The 17021-nt window shown below is 41.2% G+C and overlaps 1 protein-coding gene across 1 annotated transcript in view; it reads left to right on the forward strand.

Moving 5' to 3' along the window:
- Positions 1-17021, forward strand: part of LOC137379822 (thyrotropin-releasing hormone-degrading ectoenzyme-like) — a 112636-nt gene that overhangs the window by 55058 nt on the left and 40557 nt on the right. Inside the window, exons 5-9 of the mRNA XM_068051197.1 lie at positions 2469-2623; positions 2759-2872; positions 4122-4259; positions 7178-7243; positions 14434-14499. Coding sequence (XP_067907298.1) covers positions 2469-2623; positions 2759-2872; positions 4122-4259; positions 7178-7243; positions 14434-14499 — 539 coding nt within the window. The remainder of the gene's footprint in view (positions 1-2468; positions 2624-2758; positions 2873-4121; positions 4260-7177; positions 7244-14433; positions 14500-17021) is intronic.

Raw genomic sequence — 17021 nt, forward strand, 5'->3', positions numbered from 1 at the left:
GATGTGGAACAGAAGTTTATCGATACATCTGCAGTGCCTGGAAATATCTGCTATCACTAAACACTCATACGTATGTACATTTCCAGATGTGGGAGCTTTCCTTTCAGCAGCTGATTTCACAGAAAACTGAAACTTGCTGCAGAACAAGTTGGTGGAAGAACATGTTAGAGTACCAACACTATTTCCACAATTCTTCACAAGCTGAATTCCTTGTCTCGTTCATGCTGCTGTGAGGTGGAGCAAACTGGAAGCACTTTCCGATGGGGGAAAAGGTCACAAAGCTATGCAAAGATGAGGGAAGCCATCTGGCTCATAAGGTCACCCTCCCATAGAAACCTATGATTCCCCTTTCACTACCATCATAGCATCTATCTCCTTCTTAAATAACTCCAGTGTTTTTATGCCCTCCATTGCTGTAACCAAAAGTCTACTCCTGGTGTTGATCACTCTTTATGTGACAATGTTATAAGAACATAAGAAGTAGGAGCAGGAGTAGACCATACGTCCCGTTGAGCCTGCTCTGCCATTCAATATGATCATGGTTGATCTTGGGCTTTAACTCCACTTTCCTGCCCGCTCCCCGTATCCCTTGATTCCCTGAAAGACTAAAAGTCTGTCTATCCCAGCCCTAAATATATTCAACGATGGACCATAACCCTTGTCCTGAACTTGCCTGCACTAGTTTGTAACTTTATCCAATTTTCATATAGTCACAGGTAAACCTTTACTGGGGCTCAGCATTAATATTTTGAATCTAGTTAGCATCTTATACACTCCATCCCTTCTCATTCAGCTACTTCATGACTGAAGAGTTGATGGGGATGTTTTAACTGAACTTGACAGACGGCAAATTCATGGGATCGAGTGGAATGCTGGTTTTACACCCCAAATCAATATTATATAATACCAGCTACACTGATTTCTAAAGATAACTGACAATTCTCGTGCACCTCCCAGTAAATGGTTTCAAGATAGGGTTGGTAGAAGAATGGGGGGAGCATATTTCCCACCCTGTTAGGCAGAGATGGCAGATAAACTCAAGAAAGGCAAAAAGAAGAAAATAACCTTAGAAAAAGGGAGTCCTCAAAACAGAATTACAAAATTGTTACAGCACAGAAGGAGGCCATTCAGCCCATCATATCCATACTGGCTGTCTGAAAGGTCACTTAGTTCTATTCCCCTGCCTTGTCCCCTTAACCCTGCATATTTTTCCTTTTCATAGAACAGTATAATTCCCTTTTGAATGCTTCAATTGAACCTGCCTCCACCACACTCTCAGGTAGTGCATTCCAGACCTTAACCACTCACTGTGTGAAAAAGTTTTTCCTCATGCCACTTTTGCTTCTCTCACTAATTACTTTAAATCTGTGCCCTCTCGTTCTTGATCCTTTCAAGACTGGGAATAGTTTCTCCCTATTTACTCTGTCCAGACCCCTCATAAGTGAGCGACACAGTGGCGCAATGGTTAGCACTGCAGCCTCACAGCTCCAGCGACCCAGGTTCAATTCTGGGTACTGCCTGCGCGGAGTTTGCAAGTTCTCCCTGTGTCTGCGTGGGTTTTCGCCGGGTGCTCCGGTTTCCTCCCACATCCAAAGACTTGCAGGTGATAGGTAAATTGGCCGTTGTAAATTGCTCCTAGTGTAGGGAGGTGATAGGGAATATGGGATTACTGTAGGATTAGTATGAATGGGTGGTTGTTGGTCGGCACAGACTCAGTGGGCTGAAGGGCCTGTTTCAGTGCTGTATCTCTAAATAAAATAAAAATAAAAAAATAAAAAAAATTTTGAATACCTCTATCAAATCACCTCTCAGCCTTCTCTTCTCCAAGAAAAACAGTTCTCGTTAAATTCCAGAAAGCTTGTTATGGAAGGATAATGCTGGAGGCTATATTTACTCAGTTTCACATTTATTGTGCAGAGTAAAAGGATTACAAACATGTAGCTCCTCACTCAAACCCTCCAGCAGTCTCAGTGAGTGTCTGCTTATAAGTGTTCAACTAAGACCCCAATTAACACCCTTCACCTGCATATAATCAAACCATTGACACACAATTAACAGATTAACAGTCTTAACTTCTCCAGTCTATCTTCGTACCTGAAGTTCCCCATCCCTGGAACCGTTCTCGTGAATCTTTTCTGTACTCTTTCCAATGCCCTCAAGTCTTTCCTAAAGTACTCCAGTAAATTGACTTTGATATTCGACAAGAAGGGTAAGAAGAGATCATCAGGCCCATCGGTGCACATCCTATCCACTGGATGATGCACCTTTACAGATTGCTTATCCCAATCTCCAGTCATGCTAATTCCTGGGAGAGGTGTGCCTTACATCCAATGCATTTGATGTTTGTTAATATAATTCATACCAATGTACTGAAAACACCTTTTAAGAAAACAGACATAAATATTCCTTCACAAGAAGTAGTGCAACTGAGGAAAGAAAAACAAATTGCTTGTCTTCTTTTGTGACAGATCTGTTAGCGGTACCTAAATATCCATATGCCGCTATGGAAAACTGGGGACTGAGTGTCTTTGTAGAACAAAAGATTTTGCTAGATCCTGGAGTCTCATCCATTCCCTATTTACTGGATGTCACCATGGTTGTCGTACATGAAATCTGCCATCAGGTATAAATGCTGAGTCAAAATAAGAATTCTTTATCATTTTGTAATCACAATTTTAAGATCTCTTTCCAAACCTTATGGAGATTTTTGGGCATTCCTGTTGCTCTGTTTTTATGCTTGAATTGTCTTTATTCTCAGTGGTTCGGCGACCTTGTGACCCCAATTTGGTGGGAAGATGTGTGGTTAAAGGAGGGATTTGCTCACTATTTCGAATATGTTGGTACTGATTACCTTTACCCAGACTTTAATATGGTAAGTCATAGCTCATATTTTTGCAGACTATCTACAGTTCATTACGCACCTCACTAACTAGCTATATTTCTGTCAGAATCAGCGACACTCTATTTATAACAATGCTCCAAGGTATAATCTACTGTGCATGTAACTGTTAGTGCCTATTATACTATAATTACTTGAACCATCAAGTGTGAAATTTGTTCAGAAAGGCATCCCATTAATGTGCTTTTCTTTGTTGAAGAAAATATAATGTTCAAAGAATGCATGATTAAGTTTTTGATTCCCAAGGCAAAATTTCAGTACTAGTTTTTATCATAAGACTTATACTTTCAGCTTGCAGTCAAAAGATTTTAAAAATGTGCTGTCTTTTCATGCTTTCTATAACTGATTGGCTAAGTTTATCAAGTTTGTGGTAGATCTTCACCTTGCTTTTCCGGCGTAAAAGTGATGATGTGGACACCCGTTATAGAAACTGCCTGCTTTTTATTTTCATTGATTTCAATGGACCTCCACCCGAGAACATCAGGGAGCATATATACTATAAAATCAAAATACTGCAGAAGCTGGAAATCTGGCATAAAACAGAAAATGCTGGAAATACTCAGCAGGTCAGGTAGCATCTGTGGAGAGAGAAATAACTAACGTTTCAGCTCGATGACCTTTCATCAGAACTGCAAAAAGTGAGTAATTGTGAGAATAAGTATGAGTATTTTTTGCCAGGTTTTTAAAATATCCTGTTTTTATTTCAGCTTTTTTCAGTTCTGACCTGAAACGTTAGCTGTTCCTCTCTACACAGATGGTACCTGACCTGCTGAGTTTCGAGCATTTTTTGTTTTTGTTATAGACAATATATGTTATTTGTCTTTTGCAGGTTACACACTGTTTATCTTGAACTAAATCCAGACACCTTTCTTACATTTCTGTAATAACATTTGGAATCCACCCCTCTGTTAAAAGTGTTTCCTATTCAGTAAAAGCATTTTTAATTTTGCTTTTGAACCCTATAAAAATGATAATGAGCTTATTACATAAGTTGTGTTAATGAAGATACTTGCTTGATGATGAGTTTTGAGTCAGAGTAACAACTTTATGTATTTGTGATTCACTAGCATTTTGTGCCAGCGTTTTAAACTTTGCAGTTTTTACCTGAGCTATTTAAGTAATTTTGACAAGGACCTTAATGTGTTTTTAAAAGCTGATAACGCTTGTTCGATCGATTGTGAATCCACGAAGATTTGATTTTGTATTTGTGTGAATATTTCAGGAGAAACAGCGATTCCTGACAGATGACCTTCATGAAGTGATGCTACTTGATGGCCTGGCGAGTTCTCACCCGATATCCCAGGAGGTCATGCAAGCAACAGACATTGATAGAGTTTTTGACTGGATTGCATACAAGAAGGTGCTGTGGCTGACAACTGTTTAGCATTGTCCATGAAACTCGAGATTAATATCTCAAAAAGAGCTGAAATTACCTTTTCTAAATGTTGAAACTTAACTTTACATTGATATGTACTCCTGAGTTTTTGTCTAATGGATTTTATGGATGGAGCTGTGGAGAACAGGGGCCAGGAAGTTGTGCTAAACCTATATAGGACACTGGTTTGATTTCAGCTGGAGTATTGTGTCCAATTTTGGGCAACACACTTTAGGAAGGACATGAAGGCTTTGGAAAGCATACAGAAGAGATTTACTAGAATGGTTCCAGGGATGAGGATTGCAGTCATGTTGATAGACTGGAGAAGCTTGGATTGTTCTCCTTAAAGCAGAGAAAGCTCAGAGGAGATTTGATAGAGGTGTTTATAAATTCACTAAAGGTTTGGGTAGAGTAGATAGAGGCTGTTTCAATGGCTGCTGCGTCATAAGCAGAACACACAGATGTAAGGTGATTGGCAAGAGAACCAGAGGCAACATGAGGAAAAACTTTTTTACACAATTGCTGGTTAGGATTTAGAATACACTGCCTGATAGGATGGTGGATAGAGTTTCAACAGTAGCCTTGGTAAAGGTAATTGGATAAATACTTGAAGGATAAAAAATTACAAGGATATGGGGAAAAAGTGGGACTAATTAGATTGCTCTTCGAAAGAGCCGACACAGATTTCACCGAAAGGCCACCTTCTGTGCTGTATTATTCTATGATTCTATGAGGTTTAGCAACAAACATTGGTGAAGGAAAGAATTAATTTCAGTTGAAACAATGGTTAGAAAGACGTAGAAAGAGCGGGGTAGAAATTGGTATGTGTTTTGCTCGTTTTCTGGGCCCAAAGGGCAGCGCAAAGTCAAATTTTGTAGTGCGACATCCTGTGCCAGAATGGTACAGGAAGTGTGTCCGAAGCCATATTGGTTCAGGCACTGATTAGGCATCCCTGAGCACCAGCTGAACAAATGCAGGCATCATTAATATATGTTAGTAAGAGTCCTGTGTGTGAACGAGGATCCTTTGAGAAACTGGTGTCCGCAAGAACCTGAGATGTTACTCCGTAAGCCTGCCCAGCAAATCATGGTGGGAGCAGGTGGGAAGCAGCCTTCAAAAATGCTATTTAAAGGAACATTGGACCAGGGGTAGGCCATACAGCCCCTTAAGTCTGCTCTGCCATTAAATTAAATCTTGGCTGATCAGCAAGGGTCCTCAACTCCATTAAGGTAGGTTTGCAGCTGGACATATTAGTTCTTCAGGGTGCTTTTGGGCCCCAGGTTTTGGCTGCTTTCTTAAAGACGCAATTGGCTGTGAAACATTTCAGAAGACGGAATTTATGGATGTCCTGAACACTTTCTCTGGGTATGCCTATTCGCAGTTGCTGAACGTGGGAATGCTGCTGGGCTTATTCCCGAGGCTCTGAAATTAGGAGAAAGTGCAGCAGCAAGGAAAGCAACAAAAGCATAGGCTGCAAAGAGAGGGTTAAGGAGGCCTTACAACATGTGGGTCTTCAGAAATAAAACAGTGGGCCGGATTTTAAGGAGCCCTCGTCATTGGGATCTGTGGTGGGCGGGGCCCCGGATGAGGCCCGCCATGGACCTCGACGCCAGCAGGGCCTGGCCCGATTCTCACGGTGGCAGTGAGGCACCGTGGCGGAACCCCCCCATCCCGCCCCCCCCCGCCGCTGCTGGGCGAAGGGACCACAAATTGAATATTTAAATCGATTAAATTAATTAATTTAAATATATTTACGCCTCCTCTTGATGGCCTGCTCGATCTTCGACCCGACGGCCGACCTTTCCGCGCCTTCGGATCCCCGTCTGGGGAAACGAGGTGCAACACCGGTGGGAAGGGGGGAGGAGGTATGTTTATCAGTGCAGAAGTGGGGGGGATGGGGTTAAATTAACGTCATGGGTGTAGGGGATGGTGGGAAGGGTTGTAGTTTAAAGTTTGTGCAGTTTGGTGAGGAGCGGATGGTCACATGGTAAAGGTAAATGTTTTGGGGGGGAGGAAGGGCAAATAATTAATTTTATTGTTATGGGGGGCGGTGGGAGAGGGGCCAAAGAAATCTATTAAATTTAATTCAGTCTATCTTTAAAGATTTAAATAAGCCGGTCGGGCTAACAGCCCTATAAAAATGGCATCAGCTCCTGCGCACAGACAGCTGACGCCATTGCCAGGGACAGACAGCCTGCCCCCTCCACCACTATTTAAATGAGATCGCGGCGGCTCTTCGATGTGCAGCCCGCGCGGGTGGGCCACCATTTTTGAAGGCAGCGAACTTATAAAATCTAGCACATTGTATCTGAACCTCATTGTGCTTAAGGCAGCTGTGCCTCAACAGAGAGACACCCACTTAAATGTGCCACTTGTTGGAGCGAGACTTGGAGCCCAACATCAGGGCATGCACGGTGGCAATGAAGATTACCATAGCCCTAAACCTCTATGCCTCTGGCTTGTAAACTGCTTCTATTGACATCACCAACATCAGTCAGTTTGTGTGCAAATGCTGATTTGGCAGGTCATTGATGGACTGTTTCTTGAGGCGTCATCAGGCGAATAAGCAGGAAGAAAGAGCACTGGGGCTTGTTCACATTGCTGGATTCCCACAGATACAGGGTATCATAGCTTGAACTTACATAGTCCTTTGCACTCAGAGCCATTAAACAAAATTGGTGGGTGGTCCAAGAACAAATCACAGAATCACAGAACAAATGGAAATTTATGCTATGAGAAGGCAGAAGAAAATATTGGGGTACATATATGTTCATCATGTGACCAGTTATTTTCTGTTAAAAGAATACAGGCATATGAAAACATAAATTGAGGTGATTCCTGTTTAAATTCTTGCTGGCTAGTTATTTGTTTTAATGAAAATGATCTTTAATTTTAATTCCTAGGGTGCTGCATTGATTCGAATGGTGGCTAACTTTATGGGACAGCACATATTTCAAATAGGATTACAGGTAGGTCTTGAAAAGGCATTATTTTATATCTGGTTACGTATGATCATTTTACAATGTTGTGCATATTTTATTGATGTTTGTGTATGTTGTGCATGTTTCTCAATGAAAGTACAGTAAAACCCCAAGAATGCAAATAACTAAGGTTTGGAGAGTGCTTGCAATGTTAGTAACTTTAAGATTTTGTAACTTTTACAGCTTAAACAAGGTATTCAGCATTTAACGTGTGTTTATTGTGAATGGCCCAGGACATAATATAGATTTGTTGCATATACCACAGTCTAATATACTTTTCCTATTAGAAGGCAATATCTGCCAAGAAGATAGATACAATGAATAACATACGCAATAGTACATTCTATTAAAATATATTGTGCATTTGATTAATTGCCATTTCTTAACTTGAGGTTATATATTTGAGGCTGTGTGGTAAAATGTAACTGAACATGATATAATTTATAATCTAAGCAAAGACATTTTTGTAGGATTTCTCTCAGCCAATGAAGATATTCCAGCATTGTATTTTTTGACTTTTACCCTGTGGAACTCTTACGTGGGGTCTTAGTTATACATGAGGCAACTGTTGATTTCTTTGTTAAAAAGCGGCACTCGGCAGCCTCTCTGAGTGACCTTTTCTTTTGTTAAGTAGGCATTAACCCATTGTAAAGAAGGCATGTGGGGAAAAGAAAGAATAAGTGCCTAGTTGGGCCAACAGGTTCACCCATGTCAAAGCAGGTGGCAGGAAGGTGCCAGACTGTGGGAGACACATTTTGGCAACTCCTGGTTCCATTAGGAATCTACTAGTTGAACTGTTAGATCCTTGTCAGAAGCAGCTATTTACCAGGAAAATGCGGATTGGTGCTAATGGTGGTGGTAATAATTTGATGAAGGAGGATGTCTGTATATCAGAAATTCTGAGGTCGGTCAGCAGATTTACTGCCATAATCAAGCCAGTGGAAACTGGGCCAACAGATGTATTTCCTAATCTTAGAAAGAGAGAGGACCTTTGATCTTGGGTACAACTGGTATTTCACTGCTCAAACCATGTGTTCAAATAGCATTCAACACCTGTATGCTTTATAGTGACCTTTTAAAGGCTGTGAAAACATAGATATTTATGGATGTGGTACAGTTCTTGCACAGTCATACAATTCCTTGGTAATGCAATTCTTATTTTGAAGTGTATATTGTATCTACGCTGCAGCGACCTGGGTTCAATTCTGGGTACTGCCTGTGTGGAGTTTGCAAGTTCTCCCTGTGTCTGCGTGGGTTTCCTCCGGGTGCTCCGGTTTCCTCCCACATGCCAAAGACTTGCTGGTTGATAGGTTAATTGGCCATTATATAAATTGACCCTAGTGTAGGTAGGTGGTAGGGAAATATAGGGACAGGTGGGGATGTGGTAGGAATATGGAATTAGTGTAGGATTAGTATAAAATGGGTGGTTGATGGTCGGCACAGACTCAGTGGGCCGAAGGGCCTGTTTCAGTGCTGTATCTCTAAAACTAAAACTAAAACAAAAAACTAAAAACTAGATATGCTGGCCAAAAGCTTTATCATATTACAATTCATTTTATTCAGCCAAGTTTCTGATATAACTGGAAGCCCAACATCATGTTTAAGAATCTCCAACCAAATTACTGAGGAATCTATTAAAGTAGAGTTTCTATTTTCTGTTATGAAGTGCACACTCTCTGCAATTGAGAGACACTGCACTTACCTAATCCAAGAAAATTTAGTCATACGTTGATAAAAGCCTCAGCTTGGGACCCCCAAGTGTATGTCAGAGTATTGTTGGAGATGAACTTACCTGCACAGTGCACTATTGAGCATCTGATGCTTGCAAGTCTATTTGGAGAGAAATAGGGAGGATGCCACTACCTAGTGACAGGTCTATCTTGCCAGGATCCATCAATAAGCTGTTGTGAAGTTCTGATGAAGGGTCACTGACCTGAAACGTTAACTCTGCTTCTCTCTCCACAGATGCTGCCAGACCTGCTGAGTATTTCCAGCGTTTCTTGTTTTTATTTCAGTTTTCCAGCATCCGCAGTATTTTGCTTTTATTATCCATCAATAAGCTGGTCAATTTTAAGTGTCTTGGAATACCACACACCTGTCTGGCCCAGATACAGGATTACCAATTTTCTATAGATTGTTGACTTACTTCCAAATTTCCATTGCTTGACATGTCATCTTGGAGTCAACTCAAGACCTAAGACAACTACCCCCTAAAAAGAACACTTGTCATCTTCCCCTCTAACTTGGAATATATGAATGTATATTCATAAAGCATGATCTCCAGCTAATGCCTTCTGGGTGCTGTGAGGACTGTCTGATTCATTGGATCAGCACCAACCCTTTTGCCTCTGGGATCTTGGTTTGTATCTAGCCCAAGCTGAGTGGATTAAATGAGACTAGCCAATCTCTAATAGTAAACCCTTTGGCATAGGTTATCAGGTTCCTTCAAAAGCCAGGATATTTTGTGTGAGAAATTGAATATTATCTCCTGCACAAAATATTCTTTTGTTGCTGATAAAATACACTGCTGATGTAGAAGAGAAGGTAGTTAAGAATCTAAATTGCTTTGTGTGCTAAGACTAACCTAAAAGGTGCTAAACACAGCTCACATGGCAATTTTTCTCTCTGAGTCTGGTTTACTTAATTTGGCTCTGGTATATTTGATTTAGCTGGTGATGGGCACCAAAGTGGGACAGTAAGTAAACTGCAGTATCCTGAATATGCTATCAGTACTTTATAATGTGCAAAGGCTATTTAATAAACAGTGTCCTTGAATGATGCTCTGGCTAGACCAAATATTGGAGAAATGTGCTTAGAAATATCAATCATAGTCATATAAATTTATACTGGGCACAGATCATTATTTCAAGTAGTTACTGTTCGACCAGCATTTGGAATCAACAAGATATCTTACATTCACGAGCTAAAAATTGATGGCCTGGTTTTAGCTCTCAGTGGTGAAGGAATGACTTTCACTGACAGTAATCCACAGACTTTTTGCTGGTTTATCAGCAAAGATTTCCTTTAATCCTGTGTCTTTTCGCCTCTACAGGGGACCTGTGGTGTCTGTGAACAAGGCAAACAACAGTGAGGCTCTTCAACTAATCAGATTAAAGAATCTTCACTTAGACACACAGGGACCAATCTAGGGAATATAAAGCAGACAATATAAATTAGATTTAAATGATGTACTGAAAGTGAATTAAAGATTGGAAAAGACAGATGGCATTAAGGGGGAGAGATGAGATAGACAGAAAAAGTTTAAAAAAAAATCTAAAATCTCCAACACTGATTTCTTCTGAATGAATGAGACTCCACAATTGTAAAATTAAATTTTCAGGGCCAGAGAGGCTATTCACCAGTGATTATCACTTACCATGCCACTTAAAACTCACTTAGTCCTGAATGCACCAGCCCTAACTTGTTCAGCTATTTTTAGTGCAGAGCTAATGGTCAAGTACTGTCGTTGCGGTCATTTCAGTGCCAAATCTATCGGCGAGGACTGCAACAGCGCACCCTGTGGAGGAGCAGGGTATCTCTGACAGGAGCTTCTGAATTTCTGCATTTAACTGTGCATGTGGAGCACCACAAGTTGCTGTCAGATTTCCTCCACTATAGCGGAGAGCGCTGATAGCCTCACTGTTATTCTCATTGCAAATTCCCAGCTGACGAATGCTGTTGGTAGCACACGATGTTTAACATTAGTCTGTCGAATCCATTCTGAGCACAACTTATGAATTGTTAATCTTTCCATAACGTGTAATAATCAGTAGAAGTAAATTGCTGCTTACCTGCAGTGCAATTATAATAGTGGAGAGCAATTTGTTTTTGCTCCTAGCTCCACAGGGATTGTTTAAAATTTTTTTTTAACACAATGTGCCTCAGCATAAGGCCAAACACTCATGGAACTACTGAGATGTTAATTAAAATGCATTAATGAATGTACTATATACATAATAAAGACCAGTGTCAACTGAAATTAAGGAACTGTGACTGTGCATTGTTACAGTCCGGGCTTTCTCCCAACAATTTTTTCTCGAGTTCAAGGCAAACAGGCATTCCCAAAAGCAGACCGAGTCTCCAATGAACCTGTGTCTTAAAACTGCTGGCAGTGAAATTCAGCTCTGTTGAACCTTTTTTTTGTCACTATGGGTGCTGTTTTGTCTTCATAATGGTGCCTGCAGCACGTACGCACACTTCTGGTGCTGGCTGTGCTGGGTGCCTGATTTGAGGTCAGCGCTGCCATTTTGGAGCTCAACACTCCAGCCAACATCCTCTGTTAACCTTGCACAGCTGAACATGTGTTCAGCACCAGGAAGGGTCTTGCTACCAGCACTATTTAAAGGGATCATCATCAGCTACTTACAGGTTAGTTGCTGATTGATTTCTATTGGCTCGTTGCAATTGTAGAAGTGTTTGGTGGCTTTCAGAGTTGGCTGAAGTTGCTAACGTCTACAAGGACTAGCATGGCTGAGCTTGCATGACTTCAGTCTACTACAGCACCCATATGTTGAGTGGCTTCTGCTAGTGCCGCAATGGAAGCTGACATCGGCCACCACGGTTGGGCCCACAAGTGTGCTAATGGAGTTGGCCAGCATTTCCACACTGGAAAGGATGTGCTTCAAGCTCTATGCAAAACCCTGTGCCAAGTTTGTGCCGGACTCCTCCAAGCTCCTTGACATTGACCGCAGGCTTTCTGAGAGCAGTGCCAAGCACCAGACATTTCATGATAATTACCCCTCAGCTTTTTTCTGTAGGCCACCCCGTCCAAGTCCTCATCTGACTCCTTTGCAGCAGAACTTGTGTGTGATCTCGCATCCAGTGAAATGACACCTGTACTATCCTTTCCTGCCTCTAGACCACTCATGCCTGGGGTGACCTCATGCTGATCCTGCCTCTAAGCTATTCTCTAAAATACACGCAGTGTCAGCATCTGAACTAGTGGCGGTGAGTGTGAGTGCAAGTGACGGTTTTTTTCTTCTTCACCACTGTCTTCCTAGTCTTCCAGTTGTGCTCCTCCACCACTGCCTGACCAGACTGGATATCTGAAAGGAGGAAGACAGAAGGGGAAGGTTGTGGTGAGAGGAGGACAGGCAAACACAAGCTTTTGAAACAGAATAGGTTGTGGGATGTGGGAAGGAGGATTAGAATCATTTATGGCATAGAAAGAGGCCATTTGGCCTGTTGAGTCCATGCCAGCTCTCTGTGGAGTAATCAGTCAGTCCCACTTCCCTGCACAATTGATTAGGTATGAGAATACAGTCATCCTTGAATGTTTCAGCCCCACCGCTGGCCACAACCTCTGCAATGGTTGCTCCAATGATGGCACCATCGCCTCCATTGGGGTAAGGACATGAATCCATGCTCCTGTCTCTGGTCATGCATTACCTTGTCCTGCAGAGAGATGTGTGTCGGTGCGTGTGGTGCAATATGTTTGAGTGATGTGGCTGTCATGGTTGAATAGCTGGCAGTATGTGTAAGCTTTGAGATGTAAGTGTGAGGCTTGCAGCAGTGCTAAGTGTATAAGGGTGACGTGAAGGTATAAATGTGAGGTAGGAGACGTGACTGATAGAGATTGTTGATAGCTGAGTGATGGGGGTGTGCTGCATCAAGCAGTGTATGAAGCTACTGGTGCAGTTGGTGGTATATGACATTTGAAGCCAAATTCACTGACCTTGACCATTCGTGTGAAGTCGTTGAACTTCTTGTGGCACTGCGTCTAGGTCCTTGGGATTAGACCCCTGACACTGACATTCCTCCAATTGCATTTGTACAGTTTATTTTGAGGGTCTCCCTTGGATAGAGGATCTCGTTCCTCCTGTTCACCTCTTTCGCCAAGTCTAGAGGAACATCAGAGAATGTTGAAGCATACAGGATAGGCCCTGTTGTGCCATAATTTAATGTCTTTCTTGCTTACACTCTCTTTAGCAACCAGTTCTAGCACCTGCTCCAGCTTGAATGTACCTCCCCTTTAAGATGACTTTAAGTAGTGCAGGCTAGCTTTAAGTGGTGCTAGTATCACACAAACCTCGGCCCCCTGTTGAAACATCCATCCACTCAGCAGCAGGTTTAACACTGACTGCACACAGCTATCATGCAAATTAGCAGGCAGCACAAAGTTTATGTATTCTGCAGCTGTTATGGTTTGGTTAAGATTATTATTTCAACATTACTTGCCATTTACCCCCCCTTTAGACTGTTAAAACTTTTATCAAAATTAGCTGACAACACAATTTCACATTCATGGCAAATTGTTTGACATAGTCGGGGAAGTCAGTGTAATAACCTTCGAAATGCATCCATGAAGATTTCCTCCAGTTGGTATTGATAACAATATCATTGACACTTTTATGAATAGATTTACACTGTCGTCACGCAGAGTGAACAGAATCATTCTTATGTAAGGCTCGCTGATTGCATTGTTCCAGCAGACAGCAATGGCTGAAGGGAAAAGGTCGTAATTATTCCCAGTCATTTAGGAGAAAAAAACTGGGATGTTTCCTGCTGCCAGCACCCATGGAGGTTGATGTTGAAAGTGAGACCTGACTTATTTAATTAAGGGCCAGGAGTTAAAACGACCTGAGCCTGACACCCACCTAGCTGGCTCCACACTCATTCCTCGCCCCAGTTAAAATTGAGGCTAGAGTTGTCTCCCTGGCAGTCACATTTTGCCAGGTACACTGCTGCTTTTCCTTCGTTCCTGTGAGCATCATAGATTTGGAAAGAACAATGCTATCACACCAATTCATTCCAAAAGTGCCCTTTCAGGAGAATCAGCTTTTCTTTGGCTCTACTATGCAGTATATTCTGCAGAATTCCGCTCTTCATAGTGCCCTTTGCCTTTGAAGTTGTCACAAAAATCATTTAATTAGCTGTGACGACACGAGAGATATGAAACTGGCAGGATTACTGATAACTCAGGATTGGCCAGCTCTTCACCGTCAACTTTTAGGACAATGTGGGTAAATATTGTTCCTGGTGTGAGATTTCACGTGGAAGAGTTTCAGCGTCAAGATATATAATTATTTGACTTAATAGTTTTAAGGTATTTGTGGCCACAAGTAAACTCATGTACCAATCGTGCACAACTTAACACAATTGCAGTTTTTTGGTAGAGTTTTTTGCTCAGCCATGGATCAAGGGTCTTCTCAATTCAGATTTATCTTTGCCCAATCTAGGACTTTTTGACTGAACACATGTATGGTAATGCTGGAAGAAATGATCTATGGAACAAACTTACAGAGGTAACCCTTTTTTAAGTATTGTAACGTGTGGGAAGAATCTGAACTGAAACATTATAGTGGCAACATTCTATTGAGTTTTGCATGTTATATCCTGTATTTATGTTAACATGAGACCATTGGTACTAATCACCACGGACTCCACTGGTATTATTTAGTGGATATTACATAGACCAGCATGTGTTACAATGTAAGAATACATCAAAAAGCTCGAGCACTTTTAACAGCATAACCCTGGTATGCAATTAGCCTTTGAATCACCCTCTAACCTTGATCATTCTGCATACCATACACAATTTGAGTTAGTTGTGAACAGTTATTTATCATGTTAGTGGAGTTTTTTTTACAATGATGGGGGTCACGATGAGTAGCAAAATATCGCGACATCTTGGATTTGCAGCACAGGATTCCAAATGTGTAGTGAGTTAGATAATGACAAGTTATTTTGCAAGTTTCAGCATAATCGTGATATATGAATGTTATGATTCATATAGCTTTAATTCTGCAGACTTTTATTCATTATTTCTAAATATTAAAATATATTCATCTCATACGTTTTTGTAGTGGTTGGATGGTTTTTGAATTAAATCTCATTATAGCTATATGGAAGGGTTAACTGTGGTTAACATTGTTATCTAATTAAACTAAAGAGCCCAGCAGAACTGAGAGGGACAGAGCAGTAAGAAGACATTCAAAGTGGCAAGAGAGGTTTGGGTGAGAGGTTAGAATAGAGAGAGTGTGTGCAGTATGTGCAAGTATAGTAGCAATGTGTGACTAACAATTTATTGTCACTACAAAAATGCAAAGTATGCTGTATAACTAATAATACTGAACTAAGAGGTATATGGTTTGGTAAATAATAAATTTCAGTTTGACACTCAATACAGTCCATCTCCGTACATAGTCAAACGATATTATCACAAGCTATGATAGTTAAGTTTGTACTAAAGTTTCAAAAGTAATCTTTTGTCCTGTAAGAATCAAACATTTATAAGACACACCATCTAGCTGATTCTTACTAGTTTATAATAACAACAATGAACAATATATACATTAAATAGTGGTAAAGCATTTGCATTTGGTAAAATGCACTTCAAAATTAAACTCAAATTAAGCTTTGGGTTTTCAAAGTTTTGGGGTTGATAAATCATGGGCCCACAATCCTTGATTTTCCATCTGTTTTGGAAGGAAAATTAAGGTTTGTGGGAATGCAGTTTCCTAACCCATGCTTCCCCTGCTGGGATTGCCCAATTGGAAAATCAGTCCTCAAGTTTATTCGAGTACTTGCCAGAGATACACTTTGCTGATGTGGAAGTAAAGCAACTCACTTGCTTCATCAATATTAATAGATTGTGTCCTGTTCTACCTGTGGACTTTCATCATTTCATCTTGCATGTGCTCCATAACCTCTTTTGAGACTCTCCTGCCTCCTTGTCCTTCCATGCTAGAAATATTTAATTCCTTCGATTTTACTGGTTTGGTTCAACTTCAAGCTATAATCTCAGGCAAGTCAAAAGTTTATATTCTTGAGATAAAGATGAAATCCTGCATTATGAGTGGTTTTGAATTATATTAATGCAATTAGTTTAAGCTACACATCCATCTGGGTGGGACTGCACTCGCCTGGATCAATTCTTATCTATCTAATTATAGTCAGAGTATCACTTGCAATCTTTCCCCACTCCTGCACCATTACCCCTGGTGTCCCCCAAGCATCTGTCCATGGCCCACTGCTATTTCTCATCTACATGCTGCCCCTCAGTGACATTATCCGAAAACAGTGTGTTAATTTTCATATTTACGCTAGCAACACATGGCTCTACCACACCACCATCTCTATCGATTCCTCCACTGTTGTTAAATTATCAGACTGCTTCGCCCCCAACATCTAGTTCTGGATGAAATTTCCTCCAACAAAACATTGGGAAGACTGAAGTAATTGTCTTTTGTCCCTGCAACAAACTCCATTCCCTAGCTCCTGACTCCATCCCTCTTCTTGGCAACCGTTAGAGACTGAACTAGACTGTTTGCAACCTTGGTGTCATATTTGACCGGAGATGAGCTTCCGATGACATATCAGTGCCATCACGATGCAGGCCTATTTCCACCTCTGTAACATCACCCGACTCCGCCCGTGCCTCAGCTCATCAGCTACTCAAACCCTCATCCACGCCTTTGTTACCTTATGAACTTGACTATTCCAAAACATTCCTGGTTGGCCTCCTACATTCTACCCTCCATAAACTTGGGGTCATCCAAAATTCTGCTACCTGTGTCCTTACTTGTGCTAGGTCTCGTTCACCCATCATCCCTGTGCTTGATAACTTACATTAGCTCATGGTCAAGCAATCCCTCAATTTTAAAATTCTCATCCATGTTTTAAAATCACTCCATGGCCTCGCCTCTTCCTAATTCTGTAATCTCCTCCAGCTTCTCAATCCTCAGAGGTTTGTTTATGTTTGTATCTGCACACATCTAATTCTGATCTGTTGAACATTCCTGATTTTAATCATTCCACTATTGCT

The sequence above is a fragment of the Heterodontus francisci genome, chromosome 18 (assembly GCF_036365525.1).
Source record: "Heterodontus francisci isolate sHetFra1 chromosome 18, sHetFra1.hap1, whole genome shotgun sequence".
Lineage (NCBI taxonomy): Eukaryota > Metazoa > Chordata > Chondrichthyes > Heterodontiformes > Heterodontidae > Heterodontus > Heterodontus francisci.